At 56.9% G+C, this 17,471-nt stretch overlaps 3 protein-coding genes across 8 annotated transcripts in view; 1 reads left to right on the forward strand and 2 right to left on the reverse strand.

Moving 5' to 3' along the window:
• The window catches only part of ZFHX3 (zinc finger homeobox 3), a 562,868-nt gene extending 561,795 nt beyond the window's left edge, over nucleotides 1–1,073 (reverse strand). For 2 of the 3 annotated variants that reach the window (XM_082062574.1, XM_082062572.1), the window contains exon 1: nucleotides 948–1,002. The gene's annotated coding sequence lies outside the window, so the exon portion shown is untranslated. The other variant, XM_082062573.1, reaches the window with a different exon arrangement.
• Nucleotides 957–7,217, forward strand: PSMD7 (proteasome 26S subunit, non-ATPase 7). 2 transcript variants are annotated; one of them, XM_082062587.1, is made up of 8 exons: nucleotides 957–961; nucleotides 1,180–1,303; nucleotides 1,956–2,047; nucleotides 3,346–3,438; nucleotides 4,299–4,396; nucleotides 4,654–4,734; nucleotides 6,040–6,131; nucleotides 6,733–7,217. In XM_082062587.1, exons 2-8 carry the CDS (start codon nucleotides 1,230–1,232, stop codon nucleotides 7,169–7,171), a joined length of 969 nt encoding a protein of 322 aa, XP_081918713.1. In that variant the 5' UTR covers nucleotides 957–961; nucleotides 1,180–1,229; the 3' UTR covers nucleotides 7,172–7,217. The 2 variants fall into 2 exon arrangements, with proteins under 2 accessions (XP_081918713.1, XP_081918712.1); XM_082062586.1 differs by lacking the exon at nucleotides 957–961 and having other exon boundaries at nucleotides 1,108–1,303.
• Nucleotides 7,218–8,092: 875 nt separating this feature from the next.
• Nucleotides 8,093–17,471, reverse strand: part of WWP2 (WW domain containing E3 ubiquitin protein ligase 2) — a 37,551-nt gene continuing 28,172 nt past the window's right edge. For 2 of the 3 annotated variants that reach the window (XM_082062583.1, XM_082062582.1), the window contains exons 12-24: nucleotides 16,005–16,086; nucleotides 15,281–15,409; nucleotides 14,926–15,004; nucleotides 14,738–14,809; nucleotides 14,561–14,649; nucleotides 13,306–13,465; nucleotides 12,186–12,319; nucleotides 11,931–12,071; nucleotides 11,278–11,398; nucleotides 10,881–10,985; nucleotides 10,298–10,394; nucleotides 9,389–9,461; nucleotides 8,093–9,149 (exon numbers count right to left, since the gene is read on the reverse strand). In XM_082062583.1, coding sequence (XP_081918709.1) covers nucleotides 9,050–9,149; nucleotides 9,389–9,461; nucleotides 10,298–10,394; nucleotides 10,881–10,985; nucleotides 11,278–11,398; nucleotides 11,931–12,071; nucleotides 12,186–12,319; nucleotides 13,306–13,465; nucleotides 14,561–14,649; nucleotides 14,738–14,809; nucleotides 14,926–15,004; nucleotides 15,281–15,409; nucleotides 16,005–16,086 — 1,382 coding nt within the window. In that variant the 3' untranslated portion in view covers nucleotides 8,093–9,049. The remainder of the gene's footprint in view (nucleotides 9,150–9,388; nucleotides 9,462–10,297; nucleotides 10,395–10,880; nucleotides 10,986–11,277; nucleotides 11,399–11,930; nucleotides 12,072–12,185; nucleotides 12,320–13,305; nucleotides 13,466–14,560; nucleotides 14,650–14,737; nucleotides 14,810–14,925; nucleotides 15,005–15,280; nucleotides 15,410–16,004; nucleotides 16,087–17,471) is intronic. The other variant, XM_082062584.1, reaches the window with a different exon arrangement.

Genomic DNA, 17,471 nt, shown 5'->3' on the forward strand with positions numbered 1-17,471 from the left:
AAAGCTCTGTGTGCACTAGTTCCTACTCTTGAGGTGCAAAACCCCTCCTACAAAGCCCAGCTTAAGCACTCCGCTTAGTTCAGGCTGTTTCTCCTTTACACTGAGGAAAGCTGGAATTAAGACGGGAAAAACACGCAGAGAGGCTGAAGTCTGTTGGGTTTGGTAACAAAACAAAACCAATTAGCCTAAGGTAACCCCCTCAGATGAAAGCAAATACCAACAGTAATAGGTATTCCTGCTTATTTATACACACTTTTATCCCTGCAGTACTGGCAACCACGAAGTTCCAGGGGCTCGGGAAGGACAGGCCAGGTGATGGAGTTTGCCCAGCCCAGGCTGCAGCAGCTCAGGAGTTACAAACACGGGAGTTAGTGCAGAGCACACAGCTTGGGGTCGGATACAAACACAGGAGTTAGTGCAGAGCACACAGCTTGGGGTCGGATACAAACACAGGAGTTAGTGCAGAGCACACAGGTCAGGATGTTGCACCCTGCCCGTGCTCTTGGTGCTCTCACTCCGAGCAGGCAGCACCCCTGCATTTTAAACCTGCGGTCTAGCGGCAACGATCACACCATCATTCTGAGGCCGCTCGCTCATTTTTTGAAAAGTCACGGTGATGGGGGGACGTTCCTGGCAACTGCAGAAAGGCAAGTGCCGCACTCGTGTGCCGAGGAGCGGCAGCCGGGCCGCTGCCCGGCCCCGAACCCCTGTCCCAGGGGGCTCGGGACACACGCGGCCTGAAGCGACCCGCTGTGGAACCGGCGGGAACTCCCGCTTCCCTCCGCCCCCCGCTGACAGGAACCGGCCCCGCAGCCGCCCCCCCACCCTGCGGCGGGGCGCGCTGAGGTGCAGGTCCAAGGAGGGGAGCACAGGACCACCGAAAACCCCCCCGAGCGAGGGCCGCTCGCCGGCTGCCCGCCTCCCTGCTCCGCCGGCCCGCCCCTCACCTCGGGCGGAGCGACTCGACTTCCCCAAGATGGAGCCGCGCCGCCGACAGCCGAGACGCACCTTCCCAAGATGGCGGCAGCACATCCGGCCCCAGCGACCTCTCCAAGATGGTGTCCTGCCTCCACGACCTCTCCAAGATGGCGGCGGTGGCCCCGCCCCGGCGCGGGGCAGGCTGGGCGCGGGGCGCGCGGCGGACAGCGGGCCTGGTGCGGCTGGCGGGCGGCGGAGCGGAGCGAAGTGGGGCCGGGCCGGGCCGGGCCGGGCCGGGCTGGGCGGGCGCCATGCCGGAGCTGGCGGTGGACCGGGTGGTGGTGCACCCGCTGGTGCTGCTCAGCGTCGTCGATCACTTCAACAGGTAGGGCTGGGCGGGCGCGGCGCCGCGGCGCTGAGTCACGGGCCGGGCCGGGAGGGACCCCGGGCCCTGAGGGGAGCAGGGCCGGGGGGGGAGCAGCGCGCCGGGGCCCGGGCGGGCAGATCGGGGCGGCGGGGACCCCCCGCCGTGAGGGGGCGGCGCGCCGGGGCCCGGGCGGTCGGTCGGTGCCGCGGTCCCCGTGTGGCGGCGGCAGCGCGGCCTGCGGGAGCCCCGGGCCTGCGGGACCCCCGGGCCGCGCCACCGCCGTTGTTTCCTCCTCATGCGGGGAGGAGGGGGCGGGCGGGGCCCGGGGGCGCTGTCAGGGCCGGGGAGCAGCGCCCTGCGCGTTCACACATGGGTGAGGAGATCGTGGAGTCGTGTGGGTTGGAACGGACCATCCAGATCATCGAGTCCAACCGTGAGTGGAGCTCGTTCCTGGAGCTGCATCTGTGCCTCATTTAACTTCATTGCGCCAGGTGACGAGCAGTTTTCGTGCCAAAACTAAGACCTAAGCTCTCCCGAGGCGAGCCAGCCTGCAGTTGTGCAAGGAAATGGCGATGACACGGGCAGCTCCAGAGCTCGCTCCTCACAGCCGCAGTTCCTCCTGTCCTGAGTCTGGCTTTTTGTGCCGGAACTGACAGTGTTTTCCATTTAGAATAGGAAAAGTTGGGAACCAGAAGCGAGTCGTCGGTGTGCTGCTGGGCTCTTGGCAGAAAAAAATCCTGGATGTGTCCAACAGTTTTGCAGGTGAGTTTGGGTGTCCTGCCCTTGTTCAGCCTGTTGAATTATTTAATAGATGAATTGCATTTGGGGTTTTTTTTAAGCCACCCTGCCAGACCACAGATTGTTCTCTCGGTGTACAAATCAGCCTATATCAAACTAAAAGTGCTAACTACTGTCAAAACCACAGCGATTCCAGACAGTCTTGTCCTGCACCTTCTAGGTGCAATGCGGAGTGTTTCGGGAGCAGTGTAAACCCCTTCCAGAACGCTGGGGAATGTTTTGCTGCAGTGGGCTCGTGGAGCTTTGCTGAGTGATCCATGTTGCAACACATCGGACAGGAATCACGGCTCTCGGTGCTGATGTCGCTGTTAGCTACTTGTGCAAAGATTTAATGTACATTTTAGCTTTATTTCTTTTCCCCAGATTTTGTCCAATTCAATACTAGTTCTTAAGCTTGTTGTTAACAGTGTTGAAATAGTTTCCTCTTCAATACTTATATGTGATACTAAAAGTAGTTCTTAAACGCACGGCTTTTACTGACCTGTTTGTGTTACTTAGATCATTTCCTTCCCAATGGGGCTACACTGTGACACAGCAAAATTATCTCAGTTTAAATATGGAGTTTCAGGGTTTATATGGTGTTCTTCTCTCAAGTGTGGACTATTTTTTTTTTTCGCAATTTTTGAAGGAACTTTTTTCCACTTGAGTTGAAAAGAGGGGTTTTTTTGTCATTTTGCCAGCCTTTCAACTGTGAGGCTTTTACCCATAAATTAAAAGACGGAGAGCAGTCTTTGTTCTCAGAACGGAGCCTGTGTCCCTGTGTACATGCTAACTGATAAAATGACTAGTTGTGTACTTGAGGGTAAATAGTCCTCACGTAACACGCCTCACGGAGTTCTGGTAGTCCGTACAAGTGCTCTGTGCTGAAGGCTGACTTTTCTCTGAGCAGACTGCTGTTGGTCAACAAACTGTGCGGTCTGCTGGGACGTCATATCGAATGTCTGTGCACACCAATGAGTCACCTCTGCCTGTGGGAGGATTCTTCTCCGATGGTTTGTGTTGTCTGCTGAGGACACCCCTCAGAATAATTTGCGGTTAGTTCCTCAGGTCGGAGCTGTCAGTAATTACGAGACGGCCTCTGCCTGAGAGACCTGACCGGCACTGCAGGTTCGCTTGCACATCGTAGTGTTGCAGGACAGTTAAAACTGATTAAAGTCTGCTCCCTTTAGCAGCCACAGGTATCCTAAAACACAGGGTCTCTACACACATTTTCATTCTGGAAGTTGGATTCTTAAATATTGATATTATTGTTTTATTCCCAGTACCTTTTGATGAGGATGACAAGGATGACACTGTGTGGTTTCTGGACCATGACTATCTGGAGAACATGTATGGAATGTTTAAGAAGGTCAATGGTAAGTCTGAGTCTTCTTACAGTCAGGGATACACTCCTAAAAACTTCCAAGACTGTGTGGGGAAAGGAATTCATAGTAAGGCAGAGAGTTAATTGCTTACTTGAGAAGCTGTTCTGTGCTAATTCCTTGCTTGACTTCACTTTCACTGGTGGTTTTCCATGGGTTAATTTGTGCAAATAGTTGGTGTTCTTAACAGATTAATTTATACCTTGATAATTTTTCCAAGTCTCCTGACAGCTTTGTATCTTCAGAATAATTCAGATTTCAAAAATACCGTTTCTTCTGAAGAATCTCAGAGCTTTCTCCTCTATAACCCATCCCATACAGATGTGCACTGAAATTAAGTTTTTTAATGAATTTAAACACTACGAACTCACCTCTTAAGTAATGATTCTAATTGCTTCACCAGTCGTTTTAAAAGTGTCTTCACTGCTCAGTTTGAGACTTTAGAGCAGAACGTTTAGTTCTCACTTCACTTTTCTTAGCCATGGGAACAATTGTCATTCTCATGATACAGTTCGCATTTCTAGAATTTCTAGAATTTTTGTATTCTTGGATGGCAGAGTTCAAGCTGTCACATCCTGGTCTCTGCAGAATTAATAAATGGTACAGAATAGTCCAGCTTAGTTAAGAACCCAGGAGCAAAGTTACGTATGTGATTAGAAAGCTGTGACAGTCAGTCCAGTCAGTGAGCTGTCACCGGCCATGTCGTTGTCTCACCTACTGCGATGAATTTCCTCCTACTTTACACTCCTTTCTACACACGTCACGTTTTCACCCTTGATTTGCTAATTCAGTCTCTGCCCAAGTCTCTCTGCTGTTGTCAAGTCTGATTTAGAATATTTTCTGGTTTTGCTCAGCTAGAGAAAGAATAGTTGGTTGGTACCACACAGGCCCTAAACTGCACAAGAACGACATCGCCATCAATGAGCTGATGAAAAGATACTGTCCGAACTCTGTAAGTACAGAACTTTTTTGGTTTGTTTTGGTGTTTTTTCCTCTCTGTTCCTAAATGGGGGATCTGGGAACCCTTGGCCACCTTTGTTACTGGTGATATGGCATGTTAAAGACCTGCTGGCTGGCAAGTGATTGAGGAATTCAGTCTTGTGCCTGACGTGAACACCTCTGGGCAGCCAGCATGCTGACTTGATTTATTTGCTTTTCTTAGTCTTTGAATGAAAACTGGTTTTGTGAAATGGTTGCTTTTTCCATAAGGTGTTGGTGATTATTGATGTGAAGCCGAAGGACCTGGGGCTGCCCACAGAGGCTTATATTTCAGTTGAAGAAGTTCACGATGTGAGTATTGAACATGTCTCTTTTCCTAGGGAAAGGGTTTCCATTCAGAGGTGGCTGTTAGCATGGCCTCGTTTTCTGCAGGATGTTGCCTTGCACACGGGGGATGTTGCACACACTAGTGAGGGCCTGTGAGTTGCAGCCAAAATCTGCTGAAAGCGCAGGTTAAATCCCAGTTGTAATATAACTTTGTAACTAAACCTTTCCTCCCCAATGCCCCCGGGAGAAAAGCTCCAGCTGTCCCTGTCATTTAGGTGCTTTTTACCTGGTTCTGTCATGTCCATGGCCATGAAGAAAGTCACAGGTGGGCACACCCATAAGGTGACACGCCAGCCTGTTTCTGACCTGTTCTGAGTAATTACAGGCTTAGTCATTGTGCACCAGCAGTGCTGAGTGGGCAGGTCAGCTCTGAGCAGCACTTACTAATCACTTGCAGCACTGTGTGGACAAACAACATAGTGAGTCAGCTTTAGCTTGGCATTTACAGTCGTTTGATTTAAATTACATTCTGGATGTATATTAAAAAGGAGTTTGATCCTTTTGCCTTTCTCAGGCCCCCACTATGCAGAAAAAGCTGCTCCCAGTGTTGTAGATTTGTTCTCAGTTTTGTGGGTTCACAGTAGTCCCAGCGGTGCTTTCTATTTACAGCTCTATACAGAGCCAGGTAATGGCTTTGGAAACACATGGTAAAACTCATTCTCAGAAATTCAGCCTGTGACTCTTTTAAATGTATTCCTTAATCACCAGTGTATAAACTGTAATTTTAATGTAATTGCTGTGTTAGTATTTTTTTTTTTCTAGCTCTGCAAATGTGCTTCTTACCAGCTGAGAGCAAATACCAGAATAGCAAAAGGTGTCCTAAAATGTAATAAGGTTGTACTAGGAAAGAAAGAAAGAATTGTGGTATTTAGTGAGACTTTCTGTTCTACTCACCAGTACATAGACCAGCAAAATACATTAACTGAAAATTGTACAGAGCAGAAGAAAGAAGGAAATGCTAGTTGGTAACACTAATTAAACCAAGAAAAATCCAACTAGTCTTTCTTGTGGACTTTGCTGGTTTTATTAATATACTTTCTCACACTCCATCTAAAATTCCATGTTTTTAGAAGCCATTGTGACTCAGTTACAGACTTCTCCCCTTAGCCGTGTACCCGCCCCTCCGTACTCTGTTTTGCCATCATTCACCTCGTTGCCCCTTCCTGACCCTGTCACGCAAAGCGGTGTTGGTTGATGTGACACTGTGTGCAGTGCTCGCTGGCGTGTGCCTGTGTCCCTGACAGTGTCTCCTGCCTGCTGTCCCTCCAGGACGGGACTCCCACCTCCAAGACGTTTGAGCACGTGACGAGCGAGATTGGAGCAGAGGAGGCGGAGGAGGTTGGTGTTGAACACCTGCTGCGGTAAGTGGCTCTCACGTGAACACGTTCTTCCGAGACGCGCAGCAGCCAGCGCAATCCAGCTGGGATCTCCCGCTGCCAGCTTCCCCAAGGAACCGCGCAGCGTGTTAAACACACTACTTAAATTCTAAGAGCGTATTACTCGTTGCTAGTGAAATGTGTGACTGAAACTCCATCAGGCGATGAAAATGCCACTTCCATTCTGTGACAGCAGCAGAATGCAGCCTGGGTTGGGCCTGTGCAGCCGCAGCAGCGCAGGGGAGCAGTGCTGACAGGGCTCTGCACTCAGAGACACAAGCCAGCTCGCCTTTTTGCTACCCAAACTGCTGTTCGTTATTCCTCTCTGTCCCTCTAACCAGTGTTACAAATACTACTCCAGAGAACACACGTGCAGCACAGGATACACCACCACTCTATTTTAGACCTACTTTGTCACAAACATCAGGCTGTTCTCCTTTGACTTGACGCTTTCATTTCACTTGCGCTTCATCTGTGCTTCAAACTGCTTTTCTGTTTAAGCAGGAAAGGTCTCTTAAGTGAACAGGCCCCCCTGTTAATGATGCTGCAAATAACCTCGTGATTTTTTCTGTTGTGGGCGTTTCAGAGATATCAAGGACACAACAGTGGGCACGCTGTCCCAGCGGATCACGAATCAGGTCCATGGCTTGAAGGGACTGAACTCCAAACTTCTGGACATCAGGAGCTACCTGGAGAAAGTGGCCATGGGTAAACTCCCCATCAACCACCAGATCATCTACCACCTCCAGGATGTCTTCAACCTGCTGCCCGACGTCAACCTGCAGGAGTTCGTGAAGGCCTTTTACTTGAAGACCAATGACCAGATGGTGGTGGTTTATCTGGCGTCCCTCATCCGCTCTGTGGTTGCCCTGCACAACCTCATTAACAACAAGATTGCCAACAGGGATGCAGAGAAGAAAGAAGGACAGGAAAAAGAAGAAAGTAAAAAGGAGAGGAAAGATGAGAAGGAGAAAGACAAGGAGAAGAGTGATGTCAAGAAAGAGGAGAAAAAGGAGAAAAAGTAAAATGTGTAGGTTTTTTATTTGTAAATTAAAAATCTTGTAAACTCTTTTCTCTTGTTGAAATGCGCAGTGCTCTGCTTTCCTCTGCTTTTTGCGTTCATCAGAAGGCGCCTGGAGCAATCTCAGCCGGGCAGCGGCCGCAGCAAGAGCCAGCTCTGCAGCACAGCCTGGCCCTGGGCGCTTGGCTTGGGCAGGGAAGGGGAAAAACCAGGGGCAAGGTTGTAGATAGTTTTTGGTGCAGCACCCTTTATTCCCCCTGTGCACCTTCAAGGGCTTCTAGACCAACAGCCAAGGATTTCTACCGCATTCCATGTCAGCCTGCGCTCCAGCTGCTGGTTCTACCTGCCGCTGCTCTTGCTGCGAGAGCAGCGATGCTCGCGGGGGTGGAAACCCAGGGGAGGGAAGAGGGGATTCTGCTGCGGGAGGAGGAAGGTTGTGTGTGATGCTGCCACACGGGAGAACATCTTCCCTTCCTCCCTGAGGCATCAGTGACCATCCAAGGCTTGCAGCACGTGGACGTATTTGCACTTTTCAGGACGAATTCATTACAGTAAGCCCATTCTGTGCCCCAGACAGCTGCGTATTTAACCTGGCTCCTATTTGCACAGTCCCCATGCACGTTGGTGCCCATCACTGCAGCGCAGGTGCCACTTCACAGCGTCCACAGCTCTGCACCAGCAAAGGCCCCAGCATGGCCACCTGCCCGGGGAGGGGACAATAACCATTTTTAGTGCTGCTTGTGTTGTTGAGGTTTTTTTTTGTCCTGACCACCACCAGCCCAGTGTGCGCATAGAAAAAAAAAAAAAAAAAAAAAAACGTTACTTATTTCTGCCCTTGCCGATAAGCTTCAGATGCCCATCAGAGTCTGTCCCCGCCCCAAGCTGGGCTATCCCTTTGTGTGACACACGGACAGGGACACACACCTCGGCAGCTGCTTATCGTTTATTGCACAAGAAGTCGGCGTCACTGGGGCAGGACGGTGCAGTACAAAACGATCCAGGTACCAGTCGAAAGCGATGGCAGCGTCTCGCACCCACAGTCCCCCTCAGTACAGCTCTGTACAGCAGCGCTCGCACAGGTCCGTCTGCCCCACACACTGGGAGGAACAGCAAAGGAGGTGGCAGCCCCGTGAGGGGCTTGATCCTGCCCTCACCCACAGCTCTGGCTGTTCCAGCACCAGCCTGGCCAGCAACAGAAGAAATGGGGAGCTTGGGCTGAAGCCACAAACCCAGCAAAGGCCAGATGTGCCCCAAATGGGGCCAGAGCGCCCTAGGCTGCTGCAGAGCACCAGCTCTGGCAACAAACCACTTAAATACAACATCTCAGGGGCCACACGCTTGCAAATGAAAACGCAGAGGACACGCTCGGCCAGGCCCTGGGTCCAGCTCCTGGGGTGCATTGGCCCCACTGGTAGCAACTGGGCTTCCCCATCACCTTTGCTGGGTGCAGGACAGGCCACAGATGAGACCTGAGACATGGTTTGAGAGCCAATTTCCCTCCTCACCTCCGTGTATTAAAATGCCACGAAAAGGCAGAAAACACTATGGGGAAAAATAGCCTGTGCTGAGCCCAGAGCTCCTTTAACTGTGTGTGAGGGGAGACCAGGGAGCCTCAGTGCACCGTGTGCTTTGCCTCGTCCCCTGTGCGCCAGCCCGCGCCCCTCGGGAGTGTGCAGAGCCAGGCTCCTGCATCCACCTCCCCAGCACACCTCCAATTTGTTTGGGGAGGGAAATGCGGACCCATTTCCCCCAGGGCTACGTTAGCGCAGGTCTCACACAGAACAAGAGCAACAGCGTCCGCAGCCGCCTGCGCGCTGTCCCGTGGAGAGGGCTCAGTGCCGGCAGGCAGGACCTCACGGTCTGGAAAAGCACCAAAGCTCCATCACTCCTGTCCAAATCCTTCCGTCTCCTCAATGGCATAAAGCAGCTTCTCCTTCAGCTGTTCATAGCTCTTGTAGGGAGGGAGATCCAGGCGGTTAAAGCTGGAGAGACAGCAGAGGCTGTGAATTGTGCTGCAAACCCAACTCTCCCTCCCTGGCAGGGTCCCCCCGGCCTCAGCCACGCAGGGCGGCTGTGGTAAGACGCCCTGCCGGGAACAGCAGCCACGTCCCACGGGAGTGCGTGTGGAGGGGACGGAGAGGCCCGGGGCCCCGTGTACCACACAGGGGCTGCCAGCAGTTGTCCCCGTGTGCTCTGAGAGGGGCCGCAGAGAATGACTTACCACGTATGGCTCCGGGGCAGCCACGTCTCTTTGCCAACTTTATCGATACAGAACTTCTGGGGCCCGTTGCTGCCTGTTGATTATGAGAACAGCAAATTTCATTATGTGACTGCGAGCTGAGAAAGAAAACACTTCAACACGCCATGCGCCAGCAGATCACACCGTCACGCTCCCCATGATCCCAGAGACACGTTGGGGCAGAAATCCGCAGCAGCACTCACTGCCTGTTCCCACTCCTTTGCAGAGGGGGGAACAAAAAACAAGAACAGAGAAAGCTGAGAAGCATTTTTACAGCACAGAGAACACAGTGTAGCTTCTAAGCGGGATGGTTAAACAGCAAGCACTAAAGCATATTTATCCGTAGACCCAAAGGATGGAGCGGGTCCATCTGACAGTTTTGAAGGACCTGGCTCAGGAAGTCTGAGCCACTGAGGTCACTTTTTAACAAATTGTGAATGCTGGAGAGGTTCCAGGGGAAAGAAAAGAGCTAATATGCCAGCAAGAATAAACGAGTGGCTATGTTAGCTGGTTAGCTCAACACTGGTTCCAGGAAAGTGAGGGAAAGGCTGGTACAGGCCCCAAAAAGTAGCAAATTAAAGGATGAGAAGAGAATTATTCCACACTGTGGTTTTCTGGAAAAGGGGTATCATTGCACAAAAATCAAAATTAAATAAAAAATCAAATCTCATTCAAAATGAGATCACAAACTGCACTGACGAAGTTAACTGTGGCTGCACACTTCACGGCTGAGGAATTTGTCTGGGTACAGCGTGCCATCAGATTAAACCGCTGTGCTCAGCCACCTCAGCTGCTTCGCTGCCTGCTTGCTGCCCCGCACTGTGACAGAGCCACGGACGGGCAACCCCAGTCACAGCCCCTGCAATGCCGCTGCCCCCCCGGAACACGCACCAATGAGCTCCGCGAAGCCCCCGACGGGCAGGCGGCACGTTCCCGTCACAAACTGCAACAGCCGGATCCTCTTCTCGTTGTCCATCTCTTTAACCACCTACAACAAGAACACAGCACGAGTGGGATCCCCGTCGCCCACAGCCACGCAGGGCAGCGTGGGGCCCATGGTCCAGCCCTCGCCCCGACCCTGCATCCCCCAGGGGCCTGCGGGAGCGGGCCTGCTCAGCCTCACGCTCCTTCAGAGCCATCGCTGACCCCTTCTCTCCTGGCCAGCACCGAGCAGCCCCCCTGGACTGGCCCAGCTCTGTCACACGCCACCCCGTCCTGTCCTGCCCAGAGCAGCAGCCATTGCGAGGAGCGTGCTGACCACGGAGTGCTGCCTGCTGGCCACGGCAGCCGCAGGGCCACTGCCAGCCACAGCCAAATGCTTCTTGCTGAACACAGGCTTGCAAGTGTATTTCGTTCCTCCCGACAGCCTGCGAGGCCGCCTGCCCCACACCGGGCCTGCCAGCCCCACGCCACGGGCAGGGGACAATCCCAGCGTGGGGAGCAGGACAGAGACACTGCTGGCGCTGGGACTGACCTGCCAGAACCACTGGATCTGTTTGCTGTTCTTGGTGTAGTGCCGGTAGATGGTATTCTTCTGCCAGTCATTCATGTCGATCTCCTGCATGCCGCACAGCATCAGCTGGGGACAGGGGACAGTTATCAGGGGACAGAAACAAGGCTCTGCGCCCACATTTTGCAGCACTGACCCCTCCGGTGCCGGGCTTCACCAGGCACAGGCTCCGGCCCTGGGACAGGGCAGTGTCACCTCTGACAAGACATTTTCTTGCTAATAGACTGAACCAGCAGAGCTGAGGGGTGGAGGGTACAAGCAGAGCCCGTGTGCTCTGCCGTCACCGTGTGCCGTTCCCAAGGCAGCCAGAGGGAAGCACCGGTATCTCCGCTCTCCGGCGCCAGCCAAGGTGCCAGCTCACCTCCAGCTCCTTCTCGTCAAAGTAGCGCAGCCACTCCAGCGGCACCACCTCATTGAAGCCGTCCAGGAAAGCCTTGGTCTGCTCCTCCACGCCTCGTGTGAACCGCCAGTCCGTCAGCAGCCTGGGGAGCCGATGGGGTCAGTGGGCAGCCAGCGACCCCCCCCAAGCCCTCCCACCCACAGGGAGGGCCCTGGGAGCCACAGGGGCACATCGGGAGGGGGACAGGGGCTCCCTGCAATTCCCACTAGCACGTTTCTCTCTCTGCCCCTGAACCCGTGAGCACAGACAGCCCCGAGCACACACCAGCAGCGGGTCAAGGCTGCAAACCACAGCCCCTGGCCAGAGCAGCCGTCAGCAGGAGTTGGCCCCGGACCCCCAGCCCCCCAGCGGGGCACAGGCAGGGTGAGCAACCACGGGACAGGGAGAGGAGTCTCATCCTCTCTCCCCTCTCCTCTTTCCTGAAAGTCCTGGCAGCTGCCCAGCCAGCAGCACGCCAGACCGCAGCGAGCTCGGCTGCCCGCGCCAGCCCAGACTTGTCACAGGCCACGTAGCCCAGGGAAGCGGCCACGTCCCAAGGTCCATGTTCCCACCCCAGAACTGCCCTGCACCAGCGTGGGCAGGCGCCCAGCATGGGTGTCAGGACAGTGACTCACATGATATACTCCTCCTTGTTCTCCTCCGTCACCCGGATGCTCTCGCCACCCTCCTTCAGCTCGTGGGTGGTCACCTTGCCCAGGATCTCCATGTCCTGGATGAAGTACAGCTCCAGGCCGCACTCCTCCAGGCTGTTCTCCCTGCGGGAGGACATCGGGGTGGCATTTCTGACCGAGGCAGCAGTGTGGGGCTGTGGGGGGAGTGCTGTCCCTGCAGCAGGGTAGCCGTGGGCCGGGGCGATCGTGGGGACTCACTTGGTCCAGATGATAGAGTTGTAAAATTCGGGGTCGATGGATTCCAGGTCCTTCAGCGTGGGCCGCTTGTTCAGCATTCGCTTGTAGAAGGGCAGTGTGAAACCGGTGTCGATGAACTTGCCGTGATAGAGCGCCTGTGGCAGGGAGGTGATGCCAGGTCACAGGGGACCCCAGGACAGACCCATAGGACGAGATGGTGCCTCACCAGTGGGGCAGCCACCGGGACAAAGGGAATCACTCCCGGGGTCCCCAGGCTGCTGCGCTCACTCCTGGCCGGCAAAGCAGTGTGGAGGAGCAGGCTTCCCCGACACGCTGCCCGGGGTGCGGGTGCTCACAGCCCCTCTCCACTCCCCACCGCAAATTCCACTGTCTTTTTCACCCCTCACTGCTCTATTAAGAGCACTTGTTTAAACAGAGCTGTGCTGCGGCTTCCCTGAATCCCTGGCTTCCAGGAGCCCCAAGGCAAAGGCAGCCAAAAATAACGCAGACGCTTGTCTAGAACGGCCCAGCAGTGAGTAATAGTCTGGGGTTTTATTGGTATCCTGCAATGAGCAGGGCAGGACAGAGCGCGGAGCAGAGCAGCCACCTCCCCACACACCTCGCAGGGCCGTGGGCCAGGGACCCTTCCCCAGGCTGGGGGAGCCCCTGCCAGCCCCCCTGCCAGCCCAGGGCCGGGTGACCTGTGGCACGTTGGCCTTGGAGAACACGAGACAAACAGGGGGAGCCGCCCTGGGGCTTGGGCAGCTGGAAAATCTCACACTGCTGGGCCTAAAAATAGTCCCAGAGCTGCAGCCCCGACAGCACCTGGGGTGGCAGCCAAAGACCTGGAGCCATCCCCGCCACACAGCCCCTGGGAAACCAGGTCCCTCCGGCCCCACGGCCGCTCCCTGGATTCACAGCGCAGCACCCACAGCACCAACAGCCCATGTCCCACAGCCCTGACCTGGGCCAGCAGGGCAGGACGGTGACAGGGCCGAGCCGAGCACAGCCCCGGCGTGCAGAGCTGCCCCTCATCCCCCAGCCAGCCCTGTGCCCTGCAAAGCTCCTGCTCCATGGTGGGGACACAAACCAAGGGTCTTGTCTCCCATCCCCTCCCCAGCCCCTCTCCCCAGGCACTCACCATGGCGATGAAGCGGCCGATGAAGCGGAAGTAGGTGAGGTGGTCGGGGTTGATGGAGGAGGCTGGGTTGATCTGCAGGCAGTAGTTGTTCTTGCCGGCGTACTCGAAGAGGCAGTACATGGGGTTCAGCACCTCGTGTGACAGGAGGAAGAACCACTCCCTGGGGCGAGAGCGGGGGCAACAGTGACCAGGGGCTGTGTGGGGAGGGGACAGCCCTGTGTCCCCACACACACCCCACACAAACCAGGTGCCCATCTCCTTGGGATTCTGGTGCAAGTGCTGGGTCCTGGTGGGACTGGGTGCGGGTGTGCTGTGCCCAGGGGTGCTGTGGGGGCTGCTGGAGGCACTGGCAAGAACACCCCAGTTTGCTGGAGCCCCCGCTCAGAGCACTGGGGATCCTGGCAAGCACCAAGCGGCTCAGTCATACACAGACACACACGCTGTTGCGCACACACACCCCAAGGCCCCGGGAGCCCCACTGAGCCCCAAGCAGCGGGACGGGCACCATCCTGGCTTTGCTGCCCCAGCTGCGCAGGAGATGGAGTCCTCGGCCGCAGAGGCAGCCCCAGCATCCCGTCCGTGGTTCTACCCTGTGGTAGAACAGCATGACGTAACCTACCATAGGGTAAAACCACTGGCAGGACACGGAGAGAGGCGGCGAGCAGGAGCCTGCACCAGAGCCGGGGCAGTGGCACCGTGAAGGGGAGCGGGTGAGAGCATGGCAGCACAAATGCTGGCACAGCAGCGGGTGGAGGAAGTGTTACCAGTAGCAACGCAGATACCCCGAGTGAGCTGGGGGGCTCCTGGAGCCACGGGACCCCCCTCCAGCTGAGACATAGCCCATGCTCTGTGCTACCACCATCCTTGGGCAGGCAGTGGGGGCTGCAGCAACCGCATCTCACCACATTTGCCCCAACAAACACCAGCTGCCCTGGGAACACCAGGGCCTGCTGGCTGCCAAGGTGGCTATGGGGAGAAGAGGCCACTCGACCCATTGCCCCACAGCCTGGGGACAGCAAGAGAGCCCCAGCCGGGTCCCCTAGCCCCCTCTGTGGCAGGGACAGGCTGGTGCCATTCTGCCACTTTGTACCACCACTCCAAAAATTCACAGAGTTTCCTATTTGAGCACTTTGGGCTCCTCACCTGAGCAGGCACTGCAGAAGGGCCAGGACACCGGTGCAGCTCACACAGGCTCCCTGGCCTGTGCTGCCCGGGGGGATTCACACCACGGCAGGGACGGCCCTGTGGCGCTCACCTGGCGATGCCGCCGTAGTCCAGGCCCTCCTCCCCTCGCATGATGATGTACAGACGGCGCCGTAGGTCGTACGGCTTCATGTTCATGATCTAGGGAGAAGGAAGGGGAAGCGTCACCATGGGCTGGTGCGAGGGGCTCCACACCGCCCTGGGCTCTGTGGCGCCGGCACCTGCTCACCTGCTGGAACGAGTCCTCGAAGAGCGTCTGTCGGGAAACGCTGATCTTCACGTGGCTGGGCAACGCATTTGACTACGAGCAAGGCAAAGACAGGAGGTTTTGTGCAGGCGGGCACAGCAGCTCTCCTCACCTGCGCTTGCCCGCGGGGTCAGCCCCACGCTGCCAGGCCCTGCGGCTGCTCTACTCACATGGCAGAGGAAGCGGAACTGGTGGTACTTCCAGCGAAAGCTCCGGTCATACGCTCCTGGAGACCCGCCCTGCTTGCTCCTGCAAAAGCAGCAGAGCCCTTGGTCCAGCATCCTGCCTGCCCCGGTGCGAGCGGCATGGCCCCACAGCCCCATCGCCTGCCAGGCTGGAGGAAGATCTCTGGGCCGCTCACCTCCAGAGCCAAACGTGGGCCCTAAACCCACCGCTCCGTGTCCTTGCAAAAAAGTTGACCTGCTTCCTCCACCCCATGTCATGACCACGGGAAGGCAGAGCTGCCAGCAGCTCAGGCCCAGCTGCTTGGCTGCAGAGCGAGGGGCCCGGCCCAAAAACGCTCACCCAGACTCGAATCCAGGGCGTGGGTCCTTGAAGGTGGTGGTGCGAGTGTTGTGGTCCACAAAGTAGCGCACGCCCTCGTTGGTGTACTTCATCTCCCAGCCGGGCGGCAGCGGCGGCTCCTGGATCATCCTGCCGACAAGGAGGGGGTCACTGGGCTGGCACCTCGGGCATCTCACCCCAAACTGCAGCTCCAAACCGCTGCCCTTGGGGCCACCTTCCATTTGCAGCTCCATGCCAGGAGGGATTAGTGGGGTGGGATTAGTGAGCACCTGCCTGCACCCCAAGACAGGAGCATTGCCCAGGCTGCACTCTTGGCCATGGCCAGAGCTGGCCATGGTGACAGCTTCACTCTCCATCTGCGGGAGAGGCGGCCACAGCACAGAGGCTTCTCCAGGCTCTGGAGAACAGCCCAGAGCTCTCGGGAACCCAAGAAGAGCCCTGCGGGGAGGCGACGGGGCAAGAAGCAAACACCTCTGTCTACCCAGGTGCCATGCAGTCTTCTCAATCACCTCCTCTCCACCTGCAGCTCCCGCAAGCCAGAGCGCTGCCCGGCGATGCCCAGGGCTGCAGCATCCAACCCTCCTGGGCTCCAGACCTGCCTGCAGCTCTCGGAGCTTTGGCTCCCCGGTGCTGCAGCGCACTCAGTGCCCCAGCACAGGCAGCCCTCAACCCATCACCTCCTGACACCGCGAGCATTCTCCCTGCTCTCCCATGGGCTGCCTACCCCTGCGTGCGAGGGTCTTCCCACTGGGTGGTCCGTGTGTTGTGGTTCACGTAATACACTCGCCCATTGTCTTGTCTCTTCTCTACGAGAAAGGCGAGAGGAAGCGTTAGCTGGAGCACCCAGGCCAGCACTCCCCTGCCCAGCACAGGAGAAGTTTGGTGGCACCCCGGTCCCACCTCCCCAGCTCCCTGCAAAGGGCAGGAGAAAAGCCCGACATCGCTCCTGCGTGCACAAGCTGCCACGGCTGCGGGAAGGCCGGTTCCTGCAGTGTCCCCACGGCCAGCATGTGGGGAGGTGCCACAGCAGGGGACAGCCCTGTCACCACACTGCCAGGCTGGGGCCAGGAGCTTACCCCAACACGTCCCCGCTCCTGCACGGCCCTGCTGCAGGCACACAGCTCATGCACACCCGAACCGCTTCTGCTGCACACAGGCACGAAACACACACCGCACCCCCCAGCGCCTCTGCTCGGCCCCTCTGTACCCACAGCCTCCAACACCTGCTGCACAGGAGCCCCCTCGCACACGGTCCCCCCACCCCACACCCCGTGTGTGCCACACACTACCCCAGACACCCCTGTCCTGACACTATTTGCACGCTCAGCAGAACAAGTGCCCCCCAGCCATGGCTGAGCCCCACATGCCCTGGCCCACTGCTGATCCTGCACCCCCTCCCTCCTCACCAGCCCCCACCCCACACACCTCCCTCAGCGCTGCTGCACATCTGCCAGCACTGCTCTGCCCCCCCGGCGCCCCACACCGCACACCTCCTCCCTCCATGTGCCCGCGTCACGCCCCGCACGCCGCTCCATGCCGGGAGGGATGCCCTGCACGCACACGGCCCTGTCACCCCGGCCACCGCCGCCCCAACTGCCCCCACATCATGGCTCTGGCAGACCCTGCATGTGATAACTGGGACCCCATCCATCCTGGGGACCCCCACCCAGGGTGCTCAGCCCCGCGCACAGCTGTGCCTCCCCCAGTCTGCCCAGCAGACAGCGAGGACAGGGCCCCTCTCCTCACTGCCGCAGGAGGTGGCCAGGCCGCCCAGTGTGGCACAGCAAAGGCTCCAGTCCTGTTCCCATCGACACCCTGCCCTTGGGACACCCCCTCACCAGCCCGGGCCCCTCTGTCCTGCACCACGCTCCCCATGGTTCTAACCCCGCTCCCGCCCTCCTTGCTTGGCACAGCACGGCCCCTCCACTCCCACCAACACCCCAGCCTGCGCTTTCCAGGGATGCTCTGCCATGGAGGGGGGCTCTGTGCCCTGGGGTGGCACAGGGACCTTTCAAAATGTCCCAGCACATGATGCTTGGGCCATGGGGGCAGGACAGTCCCACTGGAGAGCGGGGCAGAGCATCCCGGGGACGTGCGCGGCAGCAGAACGGGTCCCTGCTCGGCAGAGGAGGGATCTGGGGAGAGCGAGGAGTTGGATCCCCAACCTCTCCCCCGTCCAAAAGAACAACCA

The sequence above is a fragment of the Streptopelia decaocto genome, assembly GCF_964273445.1.
Source record: "Streptopelia decaocto genome assembly, chromosome: 11".
NCBI classification, from domain to species: Eukaryota; Metazoa; Chordata; class Aves; order Columbiformes; family Columbidae; genus Streptopelia; species Streptopelia decaocto.